Below are 22,123 nucleotides of genomic sequence, written 5' to 3' on the forward strand. Positions count from 1 at the left end.
AACCATCATAATTCACATTCATCATGTATATCAAGCAAATAAGAAAAGTCAACACAAGTTAATATCAAAGGCATTCAAGCACCAGAAGCTGGTTGTGCTGAAAAAGCACATCAAAATTCAGATTTGTGTGATCGAGCAAAAGTTTCTGTCTTAGGATTTCAACCACGCTCAGCTGCAGTCGCTTTGAGGATCAGAATATCTCATAAACTAGATGATTACCCGCTTCGCCGGGAAGAAGTAGAGCTGAATACCAGGTTGTGCCTGGGACCCGGCTCTGCCGGGTGTACAGCCGGCGCACGAAGGAAAGGAGATAAATGCGCAAAACACTGGAGACCTTCTAAAAATAGTAACGTAGTAACGGGAATATGGATTGACGCCACACGGAGGAAGGGAGATAATCGCAGCTGAAAACACTGGAAAAGATAAGGAAGAGTTACTGGTAGTGGATCCTGACCACAAAAAAAACAAAAAACAAAAATCGGTTCAGCGCGCTCAGCGCTGCGCGCTGAGAGCACGTGTTGAAATATCTCATCGATGAGGTTGTGTCCGGGGTGTAGTTGAATACGGTGTCCAAATTTGAAAAAGATCCACCAAAAACTTTGGCCGTGCATCGCAAACAGACAGACAGACAGACAGACAGACAGACAGACAGACACTAGTCGTATATATATATAAATACAGTGGAACCTCCCTGGCCCTTTTAATACCCTGTATCCTCAGATATTCTGTTGATAACCTCTGTAAATTTACCCCCATTTTAAGACTCCCTCCTTTTTAAGACCCTGTATCCTCAGATATTCTGTTCATAACCTCTGTAAATGTACCCCCATTCTAAGACTCGCTCCTCTTTAAGACCTTTCTTTCTTTCTTTCTTTCTTTGGTGTTTAACGTCGTTTTCAACCACGAAGGGTTATATCGCGACGAGGAAAGGGGGGAGAGGGGATAGAGCCACTTGTCAATTGTTTCTTGTTCACAAAAGCACTAATCAAAAATTTGCTCCAGGGGCTTGCAACGTAGTACAATATATGACCTTACTGGGAGAATGCAAGTTTCCAGTACAAAGGACTTAACATTTCTTACATACTGCTTGACTAAAATCTTTACAAACATTGACTATATTCTATACAAGAAACACTTAACAAGGGTAAAAAGAGAAACAGAATCCGTTAGTCGCCTCTTACGACATGCTGGGGAGCATCGGGTAAATTCTTTCTCGTCCCAACCAATATGGGACTCCCCCTAACCCGCGGGGGGCAAGACTCGCTCCTCTTTAAGACCTCATTTTCTCAGATTTGTGGAGGTCTTTTAAGACAGGTGCCTCTGTATCAAACAACCAGAAAGGTAAGTTTACGGAAAGTTGAATTAAGGACAAAGCAAAATATTCATTAGGACCTTTAATCTACTGATATTTACAGTGCACAGACAAACATAAGAAATTTAATAAGATATACATGAACAGACACATTAATGAAGGGCAATCGCTAAGCTTTTGACGTTGCTTCTTCAAAAACGGCAGGAAGCACAAAGTAATTTCGTTTCAATATCTGTTTGAGAATATCTTATAACTACACTGACTGACAAAGAATTCTATCACCTGCATTTTCAGTGTAAGCACAAAGTTTTTTGTTATAGAATATCTTATATCTACACTGACCAACAAAGAAATTCTATCACATGTACGCACAAAGTTGTGAAATGAACTTTGGAGAATAATGTGTAGTTCAGTTGACCTTAGCTGACAGGGATATCCACAACAAACACTTGCTTGAAAGCAACTATATACAAAACACTGCCTCTGAATCATTTCAATGCAATTTTCAATAAAAAGGGATGATATCTGTAAAACGAAGGCAATAAATAGATGGAGTTAAATACAGTGTTATGTGTCCGTAACATCACAGCACATCTGTGCTTGAGGAATGAGCTAAATGTTTGAGAAACATCCAGCGACGGGCGCTGTGGCGGGGTGGTAAGACGTCGGCCTCTTAATTGGAAGGTCGAGGGTTCGAATCCCGGCCGCGGCCGCATGGTGGGTTAAGTGTGAAGATTTTTCCGATCTCCCAGGTCAACTTATGTGCAGACCTGCTAGTGGCTTATCCCCCTTCGTGTGTACACGCAAGCACAAGACCAAGTGCGCACAGAAAAGATCCTGTAATCCATGTCAGAGTTCGGTGGGTTATAGAAACACGAAAATACCCAGCATGCTTCCTCCGAAAGCGGCGTATGGCTGCCTAAATGGCGGGGTAAAAACGGTCATACACGTAAAATTCCACTCGTGCAAAAACACGAGTGTACGTGGGAGTCTAAGCCCATGAACGAAGAAGAAGAAGAAGAAACATCCAGTGGCATAACAGCAATTAAAGCCTATAACTGACCATATTGATGAATCACTGAGACGACAGATCATTTAAAAATCAATAAAATCTATAAATAAATCATTAAAAAAACAATGCCTGTCAGTTCTGACCTTTCTTTCGTAAAACAAATGCTGTGACATCTTAAAATATGTTTCTTCACTCGTATCTCTGAGCTCCGGGATGCATAAAAATCCTACCCTTACCCCTCCCGCCCAAACCCTCACCCAAGATGTTCTAAATGTACGTACCAGTACGTATAGTTTGCTATAATTCAAGTAAACTGGCCTCGTGGCAACAAGACAACAAGTCGCGTAAGGCGAAAATACAACATTTAGTCAAGTAGCTGTCGAACTCACAGAATGAAACTGAACGCAATGCAACGCAGCAAGACCGTATACTCGTAGCATCGTCAGTCCACCGCTCACGGCATAGGCAGTGAAATTGACAAGAAGAGCGGGGTAGTAGTTGCGCTGGGAAGGATAACACGCTTTTCTGTACCTCTCTTCGTTTTAACTTTCTGAGCGTGTTTTTAATCCAAACATATCATATCTATATGTTTTTGGAATCAGGAACCGACAAGGAATAAGATGAAAGTGTTTTTAAATTGATTTGGAAAATTTAATTTTGATAATAATTTTTATATATTTAATTTTCAGAGCTTGTTTTTAATCCAAATATAACATATTTATATGTTTTTGGAATCAGCAAATGATGTAGAATAAGATAAACGTAAATTTGGATCGTTTTATAAAAAACATATTTTTTTTACAATTTTCAGATTTTTAATGACCAAAGTCATAAATTAATTTTTAAGCCACCACGCTGAAATGCAATACCGAAGTCCGGGCTTCGTCGAACATTACCCGACCAAAATTTCAACCAATTTGGTTGAAAAATGAGGGCGTGACAGTGCCGCCTCAACTTTCACGAAAAGCCGGATATGACGTCATCAAAGACATTTATCAAAAAAATGAAAAAAACGTTCGGGGATTTCATACCCAGGAACTCTCATGTCAAATTTCATAAAGATCGGTCCAGTAGTTTAGTCTGAATCGCTCTACACACACACACACACACACAGACAGACTCACACACACACACACGCACATACACCACGACCCTCGTCTCGATTCCCCCCTCTACGTTAAAACATTTAGTCAAAACTTGACTAAATGTAAAAAGTGTGAACAGTGGATCCTGTGACTTTCATTGTACAGGCTATAAGGTTTCCAACAAATGGACAACAAGAAACATTTTAACTCTATTGTGACTAGCACTGCCACGGTGTTTACGTCCTGCCTGCCCAAGCTTGCCACCAAGAAACTTCCCAAAAATCAGTAACTGTAAAGAAATCTGTCTAGCAAGCTTGAATTAAGTCCAATCACCACCAAATTTTGTGTACTAATTCAAAAATGGATGCCCAGTTCAGTCGTGCTATTTATAAGTTTGTCACGCGATTTGTTTTAGCAAAGGGGGTGAAAGGGGGGTGAAAGGGGGATAATTTGTGTTTTTTAACGTTTTTTTGTGTGTGTTTTATTTTCTACTGCTTTTTTTAAAAGTTATTTTTTAACAGAAAGTATTATAAATAATGTTATAACCAAACAAGGTGTAAAACCTATGAATTAGCTGAAATATTGTTAACATTGTACACAGAAATAAGGAGACAGTACAAAGAAAAAAACAAGCAAATCACGCATTCACTCACAGCATCCTGACTCAAATGAAACAAAACTGTAGATCTAACACTCACCAAATGATGTCTAGGTAATCCATATTGAATATAAGTCACATTTTCACAACAAAGTACCAACTGTACACCTATGAACAATTCCAAAAGGATTTGAAGGCTCCAGCCATCCATTGTTATCAGTGCTGCCACGCCCCCATAGCTCCTGCACGATTCCGAGATACATGTTCGTCTAGCAGTATCACCGCCAACCACGTGTAGTTTGCCGACTCGTACTAGCAACAACGGGACTGTTTCTTCCTCACTTTCACTGCTTGTATCGCTTTCGTGAGGCGAAAACGATACGTCCGAATCATGCTCTACGGGATCCTCTAGGTCCAACATCTGGAGAATCTCCTCCCGAGACAAGGCTCGCCTTTGATTCATTTTTTTTCCTCAAAAACGCACACAAATCAGGCGGATTTGCAAATGGCAGAAGGGGACGCCAAGTGTATCAAGGGAAACAACTCAATTTATTTGCAAACTTCAATAACCGGGAAGCAATGACGAGTCGTGTACCCTCTATGGCTGGTACTGAAAAATGCGCTTCCCGTCCATGGGCGTGTCAGCGCTGGTACTGATTTATCAGTGTCCCGTCGCGAAAGTGTTAAAACAATAACAACAAAAACCTGAGAGAAATATTTTAAGATCCCTTTCAAATAATATTCCATTCTTCATGCAATTTGATCGATCGCCAGGCAGCTTTTTTGTCTTTTTATATGATGAAGTTCTGAAATTTGATTTAATCTAACATAGAGTAGACAAGTTGTCCGTCCAGAAAAAAAGTGTGATAATTATATGCAGTGGATGTTGTGTGCGAGAGTGGCGACAGCCTGCGCTGACGTTGCCAAGCCATCTGTAAAATGTTGAACTGCTACACCATTTTGGCATGGACACTTGTCTTCTTCTTCTTCGTTCATGGGCTGAATCTCTACCCTTAACCCACCAGGCGGCCACGATTGGTATTTCAACTCATGACCTTCCGATTAGAAGGCCGATGTCTTATCCACTAGGCCACTGCGCCCGTCATTGACTCTTGTTGTTGTGGCTGCTCTAGTCTATTGCTGTACAGTTGAACATTGAACTTCCGATACATGGAGGATACTGTTGTAGTTGATCCAATCTACTGCTGTAGGGTTGCAAAAGGAAACGTTCATCAGCATTAATGATGTTGTTGGTATGACGTACTGTTCCAGTCTTGCCATAGAGTTGAAAATGAAACTTTTGCTAACTTTGATGATACTAAGGTGACTGTTGCAATCTACTGCTACAGGGTTGCACTATCAAACGTCAGCAATGATGTTGGTGTGATTGTTCCACTTGACTTTACTGCCATACGATTTACGATGGAATTCTAGTATGGATGATGTTAAAGTGGTCATTACAACCTCTTGCTCTTGGCTTGAAAACGGATGTTGTTTCACAAGATGTCCCGGCCCAGTCTACTGCTGCTGAGTTGGAAACAGAACCTCTGCATGGATGATGTTGGTATGGTTGCATGGTTGAAAATGAAAGTTCTATTCTAGTCAAGGAGAAGAATTGCACTGAGCTTCACTCCACAGACAGGTATTTCAAAGCCTTGATGCCATACTTCTTGGACAGGTCTCTCTGGAACTCTCCCTTCAGGATCTTTAAACACCTGTAAATGAAAAGGAATTATCCCTTATCATTAATCTGTTGACTGAATTAGGCAAAAATAATTATCCTAATCATTAATCTGATGACTCTCTCTCTCTCTCTCTCTCTCTCTCTCTCTCTCTCTCTCTCTCTCTCTCTCTCTCTCTCTCTCTCTCTCTCTCTCTCTCTCTCTCTCTCTCTCTCTATTTTCATTTGTCCAAAGCATCAGTGTTCATTATATCCACACAAAAACACTTAAAGCTTTAATAACACATTTACTCATGCATGTGTATTCAGCATTGTTTTCACTATGTTACATATACGACGCTTTATATTTGTGTATAATATGTAATGTGTAAATATTCATATGTTGTTGTTTTTCTCTACCTTTTTTTCTACGTTAATATCCGTGTGAATATGTGATTAGATTAGTCCCCTCTCTGGGCGAGGGCTGGTTGAAAAAAAGCTTGTTGTACAGTGTATTGCTTATGCCACAACCCTCGAAAAAATAAAATTTGATTTGATTTGATTTGATTTGATTTGATTTGAACTCTCTCTCTCTCTCTCTCTCTCTCTCTCTCTCTCTCTCTCTCTCTCTCTCTCTCTCTCTCTCTCTCTCTCGCGCGCGCGCAAACTCATCACATTCACAACAATTATCCTTTTACAACTCAGACACACATTACTTACTTTCTGTAAACTGAACTGGATCTGAACTTGGCGATGTCAAAGCTTGGAGCGTGAGGCATATGTATGATGAAGGCATTGGGCAAGACCACAAACTCAAATCTGAAAAACAAACCCACGACATCAAGAAAAGACAGATACAGTCTAACCCCATCTTTAAGACCTCCTGATTGAAGACTTCCTCCCTTTTTAGACTTTGTTGTTTTCTCTCCAGATTATCAATCAATCAATATGAGGCTTATATCGCGCGTATTCCGTGGGTACAGTTCTAAGCGCAGGGATTTATTTATTTTTGTTTATTTTTTTATTTTATGCAATTTATATCACGCACATATTCAGGGCGCAGGGATTTATTTATGCCGTGTGAGATGGATTTTTTTTTACACAATACATCACGCATTCACATCGGCCAGCAGATCGCAGCCATTTTGGCGCATATCCTACTTTTCACGGCCTATTATTCCAAGTCACACGGGTATTTTGGTGGACATTTTTATCTATGCCAATACAATTTTGCCAGGAAAGACCCTTTTGTCAATCGTGGGATCTTTTAACGTGCACACCCCAATGCAGTGTACACGAGGGGACCTGGGTTTTTCGTCTCATCCGAAAGACTAGCACTTGAACCCACCACCTAGGTTAGGAAAGTGGGGAGAAAATTGCTAACGCCCTGACCCAGGGTCGAACTTGCAACCTCTCGCTTCCGAGCGCAAGTGCGTTACCACTCGGCCACCCAGTCCACAGATTATCTGTTCATAACATCTCAATCCAACTGAATTAAATGAAAACAAAAACACATGCCACATCCTCAAGAAAACACAGTTAAGCTCAACTTTCAAGACCTCCTAATTGAAGACTTCCTCCCTATTTAGACTTTGTTTTTTTCCCCCAGATTAATAATAATAATAATAATAATAATAATAATAATAATAATAATAATAATAATAAGAACATTTATATAGCGCTAAATCAAAAACTTTCGTTAAAAAGGCTTGCTCTAAGCGCTTGACATCTAAACTAAAACGTCATTCACACTCTTTACAATGATGTACAAGAACTTCATGTCACACTCTTTCATTCAGTATAGCACCATTCACACAGTTGTTATTCTGTACAAGACAATAAGTTAGTCTAACATTTAGAATGTTCATAAGATGAAAACAAGAGAAAACCAGACTGATTAAAAACAACTGCTTAGTGCTAACAAAGCATAAATCTTAATGATAACGTAATACATGTTTAACTGTTAAGACCATAACAAAAAAAATTTAAAAAAACCCAACCTATATGCTAAAATAACTTCGAACTTTCAAGAACTTCTTATAAGATACACAGCACAGCTAGATAAACACCAGAATGATAATAACATCATAACATCTAAATCCAATAAATGAATTAAATGAAGACAGAAACACAAGCCACATCATCAAGAAAACACAGATAGAATCAAACCCAATTTCAAGACCGCCTGATCTAAGACTTCTTCCCTCTTTTAAGACTTTGGTTTTTGAGATTATCTGTCCATAACATCTGTAAATTCAAGATCTGATTAACAAAGAGAAGTAAACGCTCTAACTTTATGTGCAGACCCAGAGACGGAAGCCATGTCCCACCCCCGTGTCATAACAACGGCACGTAAAAGACCTTGGTCATTCTGCCATAAGTGCAGGTGGCTGAATACACCTAAACACGCAGACACCTGGGTAGCGCGACTCCGTTGCTGCTAGCTTTCCACTGGGAGGAAGCGACCCGAATTTCCCAGCGATGGGACAATAAAGTAATGAAAATGAAATGAAAAAATGAAAATGAAAATGAAAATGAGAAAATGAAAAAATGAAAATGAAAAAAAAACAAGTCGCGTAAGGCGAAAATACAATATTTAGTCAAGTAGCTGTCGAACTCACAGAATGAAACTGAACGCAATGCCATTTTTCAGCAAGACCGTATACTCGTAGCATCGTCAGTCCACCGCTCATGGCAAAGGCAGTGAAATTGACAAGAAGAGCGGGGTAGTAGTTGCGCTAAGAAGGATAGCACGCTTTTCTGTACCTCTCTTTGTTTTAACTTTCTGAGCGTGTTTATAATCCAAACATATCATATCTATATGTTTTTTTGAATCAGGAACCGACAAGGAATAAGATGAAAGTGTTTTTAAATTGATTTCGACAATTTAATTTTGATAATAATTTTTATATATTTAATTTTCAGAGCTTGTTTTTAATCCAAATATAACATATTTATATGTTTTTGGAATCAGAAAATGATGGAGAATAAGATGAACGTAAATTTGGATCGTTTTATAAATGTTTATTTTTTTTTACAATTTTCAGATTTTTAATGACCAAAGTCATTAATTAATTTTTAAGCCACCAAGCTGAAATGCAATACCGAAGTCCGGGCTTCGTCGAAGATTACTTGACCAAAATTTCAACCAATTTGGTTGAAAAATGAGGGCGTGACAGTGCCGCCTCAACTTTCACGAAAAGCCGGATATGACGTCATCAAAGACATTTATCAAAAAAATGAAAAAAACGTTCGGGGATTTCATACCCAGGAACTATCATGTCAAATTTCATAAAGATCGGTCCAGTAGTTTAGTCTGAATCGCTCTACACACACACACACACAGACAGACAGACAGACAGACACACACACACACGCACATACACCACGACCCTCGTTTCGATTCCCCCTCGATGTTAAAATATTTAGTCAAAACTTGACTAAATATAAAAAGAACATGAAAAAATGAAATGAAATGAAAAAATGAAAATGAAATGAAAAATGAAATGAAAATGAAAAATGCTTACGACATGTGCAATATAAATGTGATTGATGAGGAGCCTGGCACCTGAGAGAATAACAAGCATTGAAATGAACAAGCGACTTTCATCCATTGTATATCCCAACTTCCTCGCGTCTAAAAACAAATGTGTGCTCTCTCTCTCTCTCCCGTTGCGCATATGCCTTATCGGCCCTGCAACGTAACCATCCAAATCCAGATCCAGATATCTAAGTCAATGAAATGAAGACAGAAACACAAGCACATACATGCATTCACCTCCCTCCCCCCACCCCCTCACCCCCCCCCCCCCCCCCACCCCCTAACACCCCAATCCCCCACCCTGTTGCATTCACACTGTCCTCACCCCTGAGCATCAAGCTCCATGATGTGAGAAACCTTGTTCCAGCCAAAGCCCAAGAAGCGCTGATCAAAGGAAGGAATGTCGCGACGCACAACCACATAGGGCTCAAAGTCCAGTTCCCACTCCACCTGAAATGTAAACCTAACATCAATTTCCATGAACACTTTATTAATTTCCCCTTCTCAGGAGAGCGCACGGCAATGTCGAAAGAGTGGGTATGTACATGTTTACAAACAGTACCAATGCACAAAATAAAAATGCAAAACGTTTGTTTGTTTGTTTGTTTGCTTAACGCCCTGCCGACCACGAAGGGCCATAACAGGGCGGTGCTGCTTTGACATATAACGTGCGCCACACACAAGACAGAAGTCGCAGCACAGGCTTCATGTCTCACCCAGTCACATTATTCTGACACCGGACCAACCAGTCCTAGCACTAACCCCATAATGCCAGACGCCAGGCCGAGCAGCCACTAGATTGCCAATTTTAAAGTCTTAGGTATGACCCGGCCGGGGTTCGAACCCACGACCTCCCGATCACGGGGCGGACGCCTTACCACTAGGCCAACCGTGCCGGTTATGCAAAACGTAACAGTAAAACTGTGAAGTATTAATGTCTCCACTTTAGTTTTTCTTTCTCTTCCTTTTGTTTTTGTTTTTCACCGTTTTTATGTAAAGGCGATCTTCAACTGAGCACGGTCAACTTTGCGAAGATTTAGTCAAAATCTTTTTACCAGAAAAATGTAGCTACGGCAAAGTACTTTTGTCTCCAGCCTCCCTTCGTAAGTTTTGACATGTGAAGCTTTTGCCAAGCTGCGACAATGTTGCCACTTATCTGCTCTCTTCGTCAGAAGAATGCCGTTCGCTTCAAGATAGACAAAGAAATCAGACTTGATACCCAAATGATGGATCTGTGCTCGTCATGCGTGAAACACTCCATGTACTGACCTTATATGGTGTGGTAGCCGTTCCCCATTTAGCAAAGTTGGTAGGAGCGTGCCCTTTAGCCCAGACATGATACCTGTGACAGAAACGTGATCACACAATTGTGATAAAACAAAACAAACGACCAAAACGAGAAATGTTACATTTACTGATCTTCGACCCAGTGGTCTTGTAAGTGGACAGACTGACAAACACTTATGATACAGATAATGAACTTATCTCAAAATCTTGCAAGAACCTGCTGAGGCAATGGCCACTGGGTCGAAGTTCAGTAAATGTAACGGGGTTTTTTTTGTCGAAAATGACACGTTATCCTACCATTCTTGTTTTTTGAACAGTTGGAAGGTTAACAGTCTATCTCTTATTGGATTTTTTTTATTTTTTATTTTTTATTTTTTTTTGCTTAACGCCCAGCCGACCACGAAGGGCCATATCAGGGCGGTGCTGCTTTGACATATAACGTGCGCCACACTCAAGACAGAAGTCGCAGCACAGGCTTCATGTCTCACCCAGTCACATTATTCTGACACCGGACCAACCAGTCCTAACACTAACCCCATAATGCCAGACGCCAGGAGGAGCAGTCACTAGATTGCCAATTTTAAAGTCTTAGGTATGACCCGGCCGGGGTTCGAACCCACGACCTCCCGATCACGGGGCGGACGCCTTACCACTAGGCCAACCGTGCCGGTGTGTTATTGGATTACTTGTGTTTGACAGACCTGAAAGTGAAGAGTGTACCCATATCTAGCATGGAGAGCAGCTCTGCCTTGGACTTGGGGAACTCCAATCTGTAGCGCTGGGTCTCAAACGCTGGCACCACCAATGCCTGCACCAAAAATTGTCAGTACAATATATCCCCTGAAATTGGCGTATGGCTGCATTAAAGGGCAAGGTAAAAACGGTCATGCACATAAAAACCCAGTTGTGCACAAAACAAACTTGGGTGTACGTGGGAGTTTCAACCCATGAAGGAAGAAGAAGAAGTAACTTTACTTTACAGAGATAATGAACAGAACATCTGAGAAAACAGAGTTTTAAAAGGGAGAAAGTTTTAAATGGGGGGGGGGGGGGGGGGGGGTAAAAGGGGGGTTCTGCTGCTATACTGACCTTTTTCTCATGACTGATGTCCATCATAGAGGCTGCTTTCTTGAGATATTCGTAGAGACCATACATGGGCAGAAAGTCTATGTCAGAAAGGAAGACAAAGGGAGATTTCACTTGCTGAAGCGCTGTATTTCTCAGGTAGTTCACAGGGTAGAATTGCTGTGGAAGAAAAAAAAAGAGTACATCAATTAGATAATCCCTGCCTGGTAATGAAATTCACAAACTAATGCCCACACAATTATGATTATTAAAAATGTTAGCTCACAAAAAACGCAAGCATTTGTTCACTCCGCCTTACAAACAAGCACTTACCTGTATCACCCCCCCCCACCCCCTCCCATTACATGCACACATCCACAAAGGCTTCTCCGATGTTATGAAGTCATTCTTCCCTTAATAATGTTTTTAACCATTATTCACAGCATGGCTCACTAACTTCACACATCTGGCCATGCACGCATAAACATCTTTCAATATTTTAATGCTTTTCAAATCTAATCAATGCGTAGTTTAGCTTACTCCTTCCCTGTAGACTATATGGTAGCCGATGTTCTTGCGAGACATGAGCGTTTCTGAGCCAATGGCGTAGCGGAGAAACTGCTGAGCCTCAGCGTCTGACATGTAGAGGGCGATGCTGATGGGTCCTTCCCAATGACGGCAAATCATTTCCAACATCTGAAGGCGATCCATCGACAGCTGAGCCACCAAGGTCACGTCATCACTCTGAGGCTGAAAAACATAGAAAAACATACATAAATCAATTAAAAAAAATCTAAAAAGGTGGAGGGACACATTTGCAAATTGTCACCTTTTAAAATCATCACGACATGGCATCAGTTTCACAAATAACTGTCTGATTTGTTAAAAATGTGTCTGTCGGTGTTTGTATTTATTTGGAACAAGAACGTTCAACATAGCTCATCTAGACGTAAGCTGACTCAAAAGAAAAAATATTAGAGAAATAAACATAAGCGAGTACAAAGACGCTGATTTCAAACTTCACCCACAGCTTCCTCTGTAGTTGAGACAGCAAAGAAAGGCACAACACACTCTAATAGACTCTGCAGTGACCAAACCAATAAAGTGAAACTCAGAAATGGAAGCTTTCATGCTGTATACATCACCAGAGTGAACTTGCAAACCATTTTTCCATTTTTTTTTCTCCATTTCTTCATTACTTTATTGTCCCATTGCTGGGAAATTCGGGTCGCTTCCTCCCAGTGGAAAGCTAGCAGCAACGGAGTCGCGCTACCCAGGTGTCTGCGTGTTTAGGTGTATTCAGCCACCTGCACTTATGGCAGAATGACCAAGGTCTTTTACGTGCCATTGTGATGACACGGGGGTGGGACATGGCTTCCGTCTCTGGGTCTGCACATAAAGTTGACCCGTGTCCGTCCCGGCCCGAATTCGAACCTGCGACCTTCCGATCACAAGTCCAGTGCACTACCAACTGAGCTACCGGGCCCCCCACTTCTGACACTTTTTTCACAACCCTTTTCAAACCATACTTCCTTCATGGACTGCAACTCCCATGTGCACTCGTTTTTGTTTGCATAAGTCGGCTTTTAAGATGTATATGGCCACTTTTCCCCCGCAAATATTAGGGAGTCGCGCTCAGTTTTCGGGGGGATCCTGCACAGTATAAAGTCGCACCTCATAGCTGTAGTCCAGGTAATACAGGTGAGTGCGATGGGTCATCTCCCGCTCTCTCCGGAAATCGTAGCAGTCGTCGTCATCAGTCAGCTCGCTCAGCAAATCCTGGCCGTGCGCGGTGTCGTCTGCGTTGGTGCAGCCAAAGAGTTCACGACGTAGGAGGTTGCCGTCGTACTCCAGAAAGGTCAGGTACATGTTGCGGAAAAACTCCACGTGTTTGTTCTTCACCTTCAGCTTCATAGGCGAGTTCCAGTGAATTACCTGGGAAGGAAAACACATCATGACATGTAGTGTTATACACAAAAATCGAGTATTGTTTCTCCCTATTGAGACATCTTGAGGTGCGTTTTTGCTAACCTCCCTCGTCGCTCTCCCACCCTCCACCCCAACTCGGCATCTTGCAATAAGAAAAACATATATATATAGAACAGTTTGTGCAATTAAACCTTTTTCTTTAAAGTGTTCCAGTAAAACCTGTAATGAACCCGTCAAGACAAGATGAGTGTGATGGAGCGGGTGCAATGGAGAAAGCATGCAAATAAAAACAAGGTTTCAAACAATATTGGACTGAGTATATTGCTGTAATCTAGGAATTGAATCGGAGGCGAGAGTGTACGCACGTGTATGCATGCACAGCTTTCTAAAAAAGACTACTGAACAGATGTTAATGAAACTTCACATAGGAATTCTTCCAGTCAATATGCAAAGACCTCATTTTTCATTTTTTCAATAAACGTCTTAGAGGACTTCCGGGGATATAGCTCAGTTGGTAGCGCGCTGGATTTGTATTCAGTTGGCCGCTGTCAGCGTGAGTTCGATCCTAGGTTCGGCGGAAATTTATTTCAGAGTCAACTTTGTGTGCAGACTCTCTTCGGTGTCCGAACTCCCCCCGTGTACACTACATTGGGTGTGCACGTTAAAGATCCCACGATTGACAAAAGGGTCTTTCCTGGCAAAATTGCTTTGGCACAGTTAATAATTGTCTATCTATACCCGTGTGACTTGGAATAATAGGCCGTGAAAGGTAAATATGCGCCGAAATGGCTGCAATTACTGGCCGTATAAAATTTCATCTCACACGGCATCACTGCTGAGCGCCTAGAACTGTACCCACGGAATATGCGCGATATAAGCCTCATTGATTGATTGATTGATTGATTGATTGATTGATTGATTGATGTATCGATTAAACAAAAAGTTAAGGTGTGTATTTTAAATGATGAGAAAATGCTGAGGCTTTATAATTGTGCACCTTGAGATCAGACGCCTCGCTGTAGCACTGTTCGCTCCTCGTGTTCTCACTGAGCTGCACGTTCCACTGGCAGGGAAGCCTGTACACCAAGTACGGGTGCTGCTTTAACACTGTGTTGAAAATATCCTGCAAGAGACAGAGAAATGTAAAAATGAAGTAAAGGTAAGGTAGGATAAGGTGGTTTAAACAGTATTTTATTCAGTAACATTTTTCCAAAGCCATGGAATGTATGATAAAACAAAGGAGCACAACAAGATAAACGTATAAATGAGCTCTTAGAGACAAAAGAATAAAGTGGCGGACGATATTGCAATTTCATAATATCGTCAGTGGCCTTCGAAGACCTCGTATCTTCAAAATCATAGTTCTGAGATAATGAGTGTTTTAAAAATCAAATTCCTCTTCACCAGATCAAAACGTGTAGATACGAGGTTTTCACTTTTTTGTTTTGAACTTTTTTGTTTTGAATTTAAGGAACAATTACGAGGATTTTCAACAGACTCGCAGGGATTCAAACAGACAATACGACGTTTTCCCGCTAATGTCGCTAATGTCTCAACACCCAACGGCAATACGAGGTTTTTAAAATCAGGGGAAAAAGACCTTTGCAAAATAGATAGAGTTACAAGCTTTTCACAGATGATAGGAAAAAAATCAAGGGACGGAACCATGCAAAAATCCGAAAATCGGGAAAATGTAAGTTACGAGGTCTTTGAAAGCCACTGACGATATGCAAACAAGACACAAGCTAGGATAAGGTAAGGTAATAAATCAAGGAAACTCGCCATCAATTAACACAACAATCAACCCACCTGGTCAGCCAATGAAACGTACAACATGGTCATGAGTTCTTTCTCCGCTATCAACCTCCACATCTGCATCCAGCTCAGCTCTCGTAACATCTTCAGTTCCAGTAATATCACCCCTGTATTAAATCCTCTTCCCTGAAATATAAAGCTGTAGGTGATGTTCTGAAGCAGTCAAGCTATATAATTTTCCAAAATTGCTTGTTCATGTCAAAGCTTGTTATTCTCTCAGGTGCCAGGAGATTGGTTCTGCAAAGTCTCACCTACTCGTGTTGCACTGATGTCGAATGCAAAAAGAGAGATTACTTCCCTTTGTTTCTCAGATCATATAATTGTCAAATTTGTTCTAGTGTATGGACAATGAATAATCTTAGTAATATTATTATGTGGCACTGAAAAATACAGCACTAACAGAATGCAATATCAATACATGGTTAGCAGAATCAAATCACATCTATTTATATCTATTACATGATACATGTACATGTATATGAAATTGACAGAGTTTTGTGTATTTAATTTAATTTTTTTTTTAAATATTTCTTCTGTTTTTGTAAAATCATAATTGCTAATTGCAATTACTTTTCACTTATCTTTGAAGGTACATGTAATTTTAAACCCAGACATAGACAAGTGTATCATCAGACATAAGAATAAGACATTTGTTTGGTGCATATGGCAACAAGAAAGAACATAAACAAAAACAAACCAATGCTGGCCAGGGTTGATGATTTTTCCACAATTTTCCTAAATACCAGTCTGATTGGTTTTCCACTAATCCAATAGCCTGCAAACAGAAAATTCATAAACGCATATTAAGACACCCATAAAATAGTAGCTTCTACAAAATAAGTAAAAGTAATGAAAAATAATCCTATGCCCTACATGAAATGTAGGTGTCCATTTAAAATACTTACAAACAAAAAAAGGATTTTTTTTTTATAAACCTAGCTGTGCCCAGTACCACCCAAAATAACATAGCAACTCGCTTCAGTAGGAGTCATCACTTATGCGCAGATAGTGAACAAAATAAAAAGCTGTCTCCTGTAGACGTAATGCATCCACTCTAAACACCCAAAACTATAAAACATAAAACATCATGAAACAGAGATCAGTTAACTCCAAAAGACTATACCTGCTTTCCCTTGAAAACCCTGAAGATTTTCCACAGTTCAGCTATGTCTGTCGCAAAAGTGACATCTGTGTCCAGAACTATAACCTGGACAGAAGGTATACATACCATAACACCTTTGACAGCAGTCATAATAAAATTAAAGATCATTTTATAAGAAAAAAACAGCAAAAATTTCAACCAACTAACCTACCACCAGTCAACTAACTACCTCAAAATGTTTCTTTTCCTCGCAAGATTTGAGACACACACACACACACACACACACACACACACACACACACGAAACAACCAACCAACAACAACCTAAACACAAAAGACATACAATGTAATAAAGATATCTAAATAGCACCTCTACGTACACTCAAGGCATTATAGTCCACACAGCTTGAGCAAGAGCTAGCCTGTCAACACCAAACCAGGTTACAAACTCATGCTCTATAGGTCAGGATCTTCTCAAAGCACCATTCAAATGTAAGCAAACAATACCTTCAAAATTGTTATGGCATCGTACCGACAACTCAACCAGTAATTTAAGAATAAGGGGAAGATTTCATATAGTCCTCTGAGGTTACCCTCATGGAAATTTGGGCTGCTACCTATTGTTTTTCTTTTTTCCTGCATGAGTCATTGAGTGTATTCATGTTTCAAAGCCCCGAGACTTTTGCTATGAACTTGGGTTCTTTAATGTGTGCACGCGTGCACACGGGGGTGTCCAGACACCAAGGAGAGTCTGCACTAAGTTGACTCTGGGAAATAAATCCCTTGCTGAACATGGGGATCGAACCCACGCCGATAACGATAACTGGTTTTGAAGGCAGCGCGACACTACCAACTGAGCTATTTCCCCACCAAAAGCTAGTGATTCACAGGTCACATATTTTCAGACCCACTAACATACCTACCGCAACACGGTGGCCTAGTGGTAAGGCGTCCGCCCAGTGAGCGGGAGGTCGTGGGTTCGAACCCCGGCCGGGTCATACCTAAGACTTTAAAATTGGCAATCTAGTGGCTGCTCCGCCTGGCGTCTGGCATTATGGGGTTAGTGCTAGGACTGGTTGGTCCGGTGTCAGAATAATGTGACTGGGTGAGACATGAAGCCTGTGCTGCGACTTCTGTCTTGTGTGTGGCGCACGTTAAATGCCAAAGCAGCACCGCCCTGATATCACCCTTCGTGGTGGACTGGGCGTTAAGCAAACAAACAAACAAACTAACATACCTTCTCCAAGTTCAATGGCAGGGTCTTTGGTAGAGTGAGCTTCATCAGGCCGTACACTCCAGAGTAATGTCTGTTAGGAATCCAGGTCACGTCAGGCTGTGATACAAAAATCAATAAACTCAGCAGTTATGATTGGGATCACAAGTGAAAAACAGATGTATATGTTTTTTTACAAGTAACGTACTTCTTACCATACTACTTGTCAAAGGAAATTAGGGAGGTGAATTAGAGTGTATATATAGATTTGTCTAGATTTCTGATGTTGTTGTTGTCGATTTCAGTAAGCAGTAAAACAGTAACTACAAGGCATGTTTGACACTGACAGGGTGACATTAAAATCAATTGGACCACAAAGCGTCCTCTCTTTGTTGCTTCTTTCTCATTTCACTGTTAAGAATGCTCTTCTTTCATTGACTGTATTGTATGTCCCTTTTTCTAATTTGTGAAAGCTTACCTTTATTGAGTCTGCTGGATAAAAGCTGTATTGCACTGCAACAGAGATGGGACCCATTTGATAATGGTACACATAATTGTCATAATCATTCATGCAAACACCCACAGACAGACAATAACACAAGAAAGATCTCATGCACATTTTTAAATACACCATCCTCCACCAACACAACAATTAAACACAGTGAAACTCTTCTTTGTTCAAATGCAACCAAAGACAGACAGACAGACAGACAGACAGACAGACAGACAGACAGACAGACAGACACACTCATCAAAAAAGATCATCTGACACATTGCAGTTTCACCAACATCAATTACATAAACTTTACACATTCAAAACAGTCTATGATGGACGCAATGGCCTAGTGGTTAAGATGCCGGCTTCCTAAGTGGAAGGTCGTGGGTTTGAATATCGGCCGTATCTGGTGGGTTAAGGGAGGAGATTTTTTATCTCCCAGGCCAACTTATGTTCCGACCTGCTAGTGCTTATCCCCCTTTGTGAGTACACGCAAGCACAAGACCAAGTCCGGAGAGGATCAACACTACACACCTTCTGCCACACTCCAAGTTTCGAAGAGCTTGGAGAGGATGAGCTGTGCGATGGGGTCTGAGATGAAGTGAAAATGGAGAGGGTTGCGTCGGTAGAAAAGCACACTCTTGATCAGCGTAACCACGTCCCTAGTCGCATTGTGGCCAGCACACACTATGGCTACATGGATCAGCTGCAAAGTAGGTAAATAGTTTCCCAGCAAATGAATAATCAAAAATAATAAATAAAATAAAATAACTAAGACAACATTTAACACTCTGTCAAAATGATTTTGCAGTTGAACTCACCTTTTTAGAAGTTTACAAATCTCAGATCAGTTCTTAAAAGGGAGGCAACCCTAAATGTAGGTAAATTTACAAAACAGAAAGTCAAGAGTTTTTAGCATTAAAACAGAATCTAGACTTGTTGTATTTCTTTTTTGAAATGTGAGCACATACTGTGAATAGTATGCACTTACATAACGCCTTGTGAGCAACGAATTACGACAAAACATTTCTATGATTGATACATAATACCATTTGTGCTTTACAGAAACACAAACTGGGAACTGAAACAGAGTTTGAAAGGTTGAAGGGCTTCATACCTCACACTTAGGCACATCAGGCTCTGCATTCAAACACTTCATTTTGGTTGACTCGTTGGCTGCTGCTAGTGTCATCTGTAGCCGCAACAGTTGATTTTGTGTTTGACTGCAAAACAGACAGCATCTTTCTTTCTTTATTTGGTGTTTAACGTCGTTTTCAACCATGAAGGTTATATCGCGACGGGGAAAGGGGGGAGATGGGATAGAGCCACTTGTCAATTGTTTCTTATTCACAAAAGCACTAATCAAAAATTTGCTCCAGGGGCTTGCAACGTAGTACAATCTATTACCTTACTGGGAGAATGCAAGTTTCCAGTACAAAGGACTTAACATTTCTTACATACTGCTTGACTAAAATCTTTACAAACATTGACTATATTCTATACAAGAAACACTTAACAAGGGTAAAAGGAGAAACAGAATCCGTTAGTCGCCTCTTACAACATGCTGGGGAGCATCGGGTAAATTCTTCCCCATAACCCGCGGGGGGAAACAGACAGCATACAATGTAGTGATCAACATTTAAAATAAATTGAGAAAGCAAAATCAAACCTATCAAACAGAAATTCAAAACAGATCAAACAGCAATCAGAGAGCTCTACTAGCTACTATGAATTAATCATTATCAAGATTAGAGTCCTATGATTTCATATAAAAAATAAACGAAGCCTCAAACTGTGAAGACATTATGAACAAAAACTTTAAAAAATCTGTAAAAAATCCTACTTTTCAGACTTTCCGTTGATAATGTATTTAATTTTACCCCAATTTTAAAACAACCTTCCCTTTAAGACCTGTTTTTTTCTCAGATTCTTGGATGTCTAAATAGAGGGGTTCCACTGTATTTGTAGTTTCCTTAAAAAAAAAACATTGTCTGCAAGCTGTGTTTGTTAGGCCAAAAAGAAAAATATGTCTGTTTCCTGTAACATCGTCGAAAATTTTTTATTTTTTATTTTTGTTTTTACCTTTTTCTTACGTTTTGTTAACTCTTTTTACGTGTTTTTGTTTTTTTTAAACGCTTCCTTAGTTTACTTACAATTATTTAGCACATGTTTTTGACCTAGATATATTGAAACTAAATAAAGTATACTTGACTTCATATTTTTTATCTTTTTATTTTTTGTGTGTGCGAAAAGCGAAAAAAATATTTAGGGTCGGCGCTTAAAAATAGGGTCGGTCGGGTTACCGGAAACAGACATATTTTTCTTTTTGGCCTTAGTCTTAGGTACCTGAGCTCTTTGCGCAGGACAATGTTCTGATTCTCTGTGTCCCGAAGGCGCTGAACAATCTTTGATTCCAGCACGTCTGCCTCCAATATCCGATCATGGTTGGATACAACATCTGCAAAAGTGTAACATTCAAGACATATGAAATGGCACAAAGAACAAACCAAACCTAAACAGAACGTACACATACGGAGACCATATGAAAGTCATCAGTTTGTCCAAAAAGACACGCTAAAAAAACAAAAGAGAGATTGCATAATTTCTGTTAATAAAGTGTTTTCATCTTCCAAATGTAGTTAATGTTTCATTTTATATCTCCCAGACTCAATAAAAAGCAGACATACCCAAATCTACCGCAAATTAAAATGAATGGGAAATTATTGGAAATAAAAAAAATGCCTTCTTTCATATAAATGATAAAGGAATACAACTTTTCAAAGCTGCCAAATCACAATTATTTTCATAAACACCTGAATTTTCTGTATAAAGGATTGACAAACCTTCAGTTGTAAAAATGAAGTACAACATGAACATCACTGGCACTGCTCCGGCTACCAGCAGAACTGCCAAACTTCTCTTGCGCAAGCGCACAAACATCTGGTGAAAAACACGCATGAACATACAACTACAAGCAATCATTCTTTTTCAAATAATCATATAAATGTTATAAATTCATGCACCAGTGTGGTTGGCAAATCAGGTGTATGCTTCAATGCGTGTCTGAGAGTACAGCAGGGCCAAGCAAAATTTATATACTTTTAGTTTTAGTTTTAGTTTTACCTAAGTAAATTTTACTCACACACTTTAAGTTTAACAGATAGTCATAACATGATAAATCACACCAAACAAAACAGAGGAGCTCATTCACAATTTTGAAAACACTTTAGAATTTTGTTTGTCACTAACAAATAATTATGAATTTAGAACAATACATTCAAGTCTGCATCTCATGCTTTTAAAATCTCAATTAGTGAATTACATTTACAATTACAATTTAAAAAAAAAAAAACATTCTTGACACCTAAACAAACTAAACAAAACAAAAAACGTTAACGAGAATCGCTTTTTGATATAAGATTATACATGTACTTACCTTTGAGAGTAGGAAATTGCTTCATATTCCCACCAACTTCAAATCCATAATCCTGCCAGTGCCAGAGAAGCACCTGCTGATGTTGCTCTGTGAATGACAGCAATTCTACAGCTTGCAACAAAGGCAGAGCATTACCTACTCAGGACAAGGTGTGTTCATGCGCGACCTGCAATTCGAGCAATTGCATTAAATACGAAAAATTCACACTGTGTAGAAAACCAGCAAAGAAAACAATTAACTGTTCTTATAGGAACACACGTACTGACAAAGGTACACCATAGCAGACAACACTGACACAGCGTCGAGAAAACAAACAGAAATGTTCAAAAAAAGTTCAACTAGGCAGGTCTGTTCAGCAACACAGCCTCAAAGAAAACATTATCTATTGATACCTTAAAGCTGAAACGGCACAACAACGCTTTCAACTTACGCACAGCATCTAAACACAGCACCTCTTTCTACAGCATCCTTTCTTCTCGACTAGCAACTAGAGTGGTGTCCCCTTTGTCATCACTTGTTTTGCTTGCGTTAATTGGTCGTTAGTATTTTGATCCACCAATCACCGTGTGTGT

General features: G+C 40.0%; 1 protein-coding gene across 2 annotated transcripts; it reads right to left on the reverse strand.

Annotated features, from left to right (window-relative positions):
* Nucleotides 1-984: 984 nt before the first annotated feature.
* LOC138971541 (xylosyl- and glucuronyltransferase LARGE2s-like) lies at nucleotides 985-22,042 on the reverse strand. Of its 2 annotated transcripts, none has more exons than XM_070344288.1 (20): nucleotides 21,986-22,042; nucleotides 21,552-21,717; nucleotides 20,959-21,055; nucleotides 20,462-20,573; nucleotides 19,233-19,338; nucleotides 18,650-18,821; nucleotides 18,098-18,132; nucleotides 17,644-17,739; nucleotides 16,428-16,511; nucleotides 16,002-16,079; nucleotides 15,299-15,430; nucleotides 14,487-14,612; nucleotides 13,235-13,495; nucleotides 12,101-12,310; nucleotides 11,585-11,740; nucleotides 11,197-11,303; nucleotides 10,478-10,550; nucleotides 9,534-9,658; nucleotides 6,388-6,486; nucleotides 985-5,722 (listed from the first exon to the last, which is right to left on the reverse strand). In XM_070344288.1, exons 3-20 carry the CDS (start codon nucleotides 21,053-21,055, stop codon nucleotides 5,635-5,637), a joined length of 2,157 nt encoding a protein of 718 aa, XP_070200389.1. In that variant the 5' UTR covers nucleotides 21,552-21,717; nucleotides 21,986-22,042; the 3' UTR covers nucleotides 985-5,634. The 2 variants fall into 2 exon arrangements, with proteins under 2 accessions (XP_070200389.1, XP_070200388.1); XM_070344287.1 differs by having other exon boundaries at nucleotides 21,982-22,030.
* Nucleotides 22,043-22,123: the final 81 nt, after the last annotated feature.

This window comes from Littorina saxatilis, linkage group LG7, assembly GCF_037325665.1.
Source record: "Littorina saxatilis isolate snail1 linkage group LG7, US_GU_Lsax_2.0, whole genome shotgun sequence".
NCBI classification, from domain to species: Eukaryota; Metazoa; Mollusca; class Gastropoda; order Littorinimorpha; family Littorinidae; genus Littorina; species Littorina saxatilis.

Coding starts and splice junctions, on each gene's coding strand:
- LOC138971541 (XM_070344288.1), bottom strand. CDS start 21,055: ATGTTTGTGCGCTTGCGCAAGAGAAGTTTGGCAGTTCTGCTGGTAGCC. Junction 14,613..15,298: donor ACGTTTCATTGGCTGACCAG/GTGGGTTGATTG, acceptor TGTCTCTTGCAG/GATATTTTCAACACAGTGTT. Junction 13,496..14,486: donor GCGAGGCGTCTGATCTCAAG/GTGCACAATTAT, acceptor TTTCCTTCCCAG/GTAATTCACTGGAACTCGCC.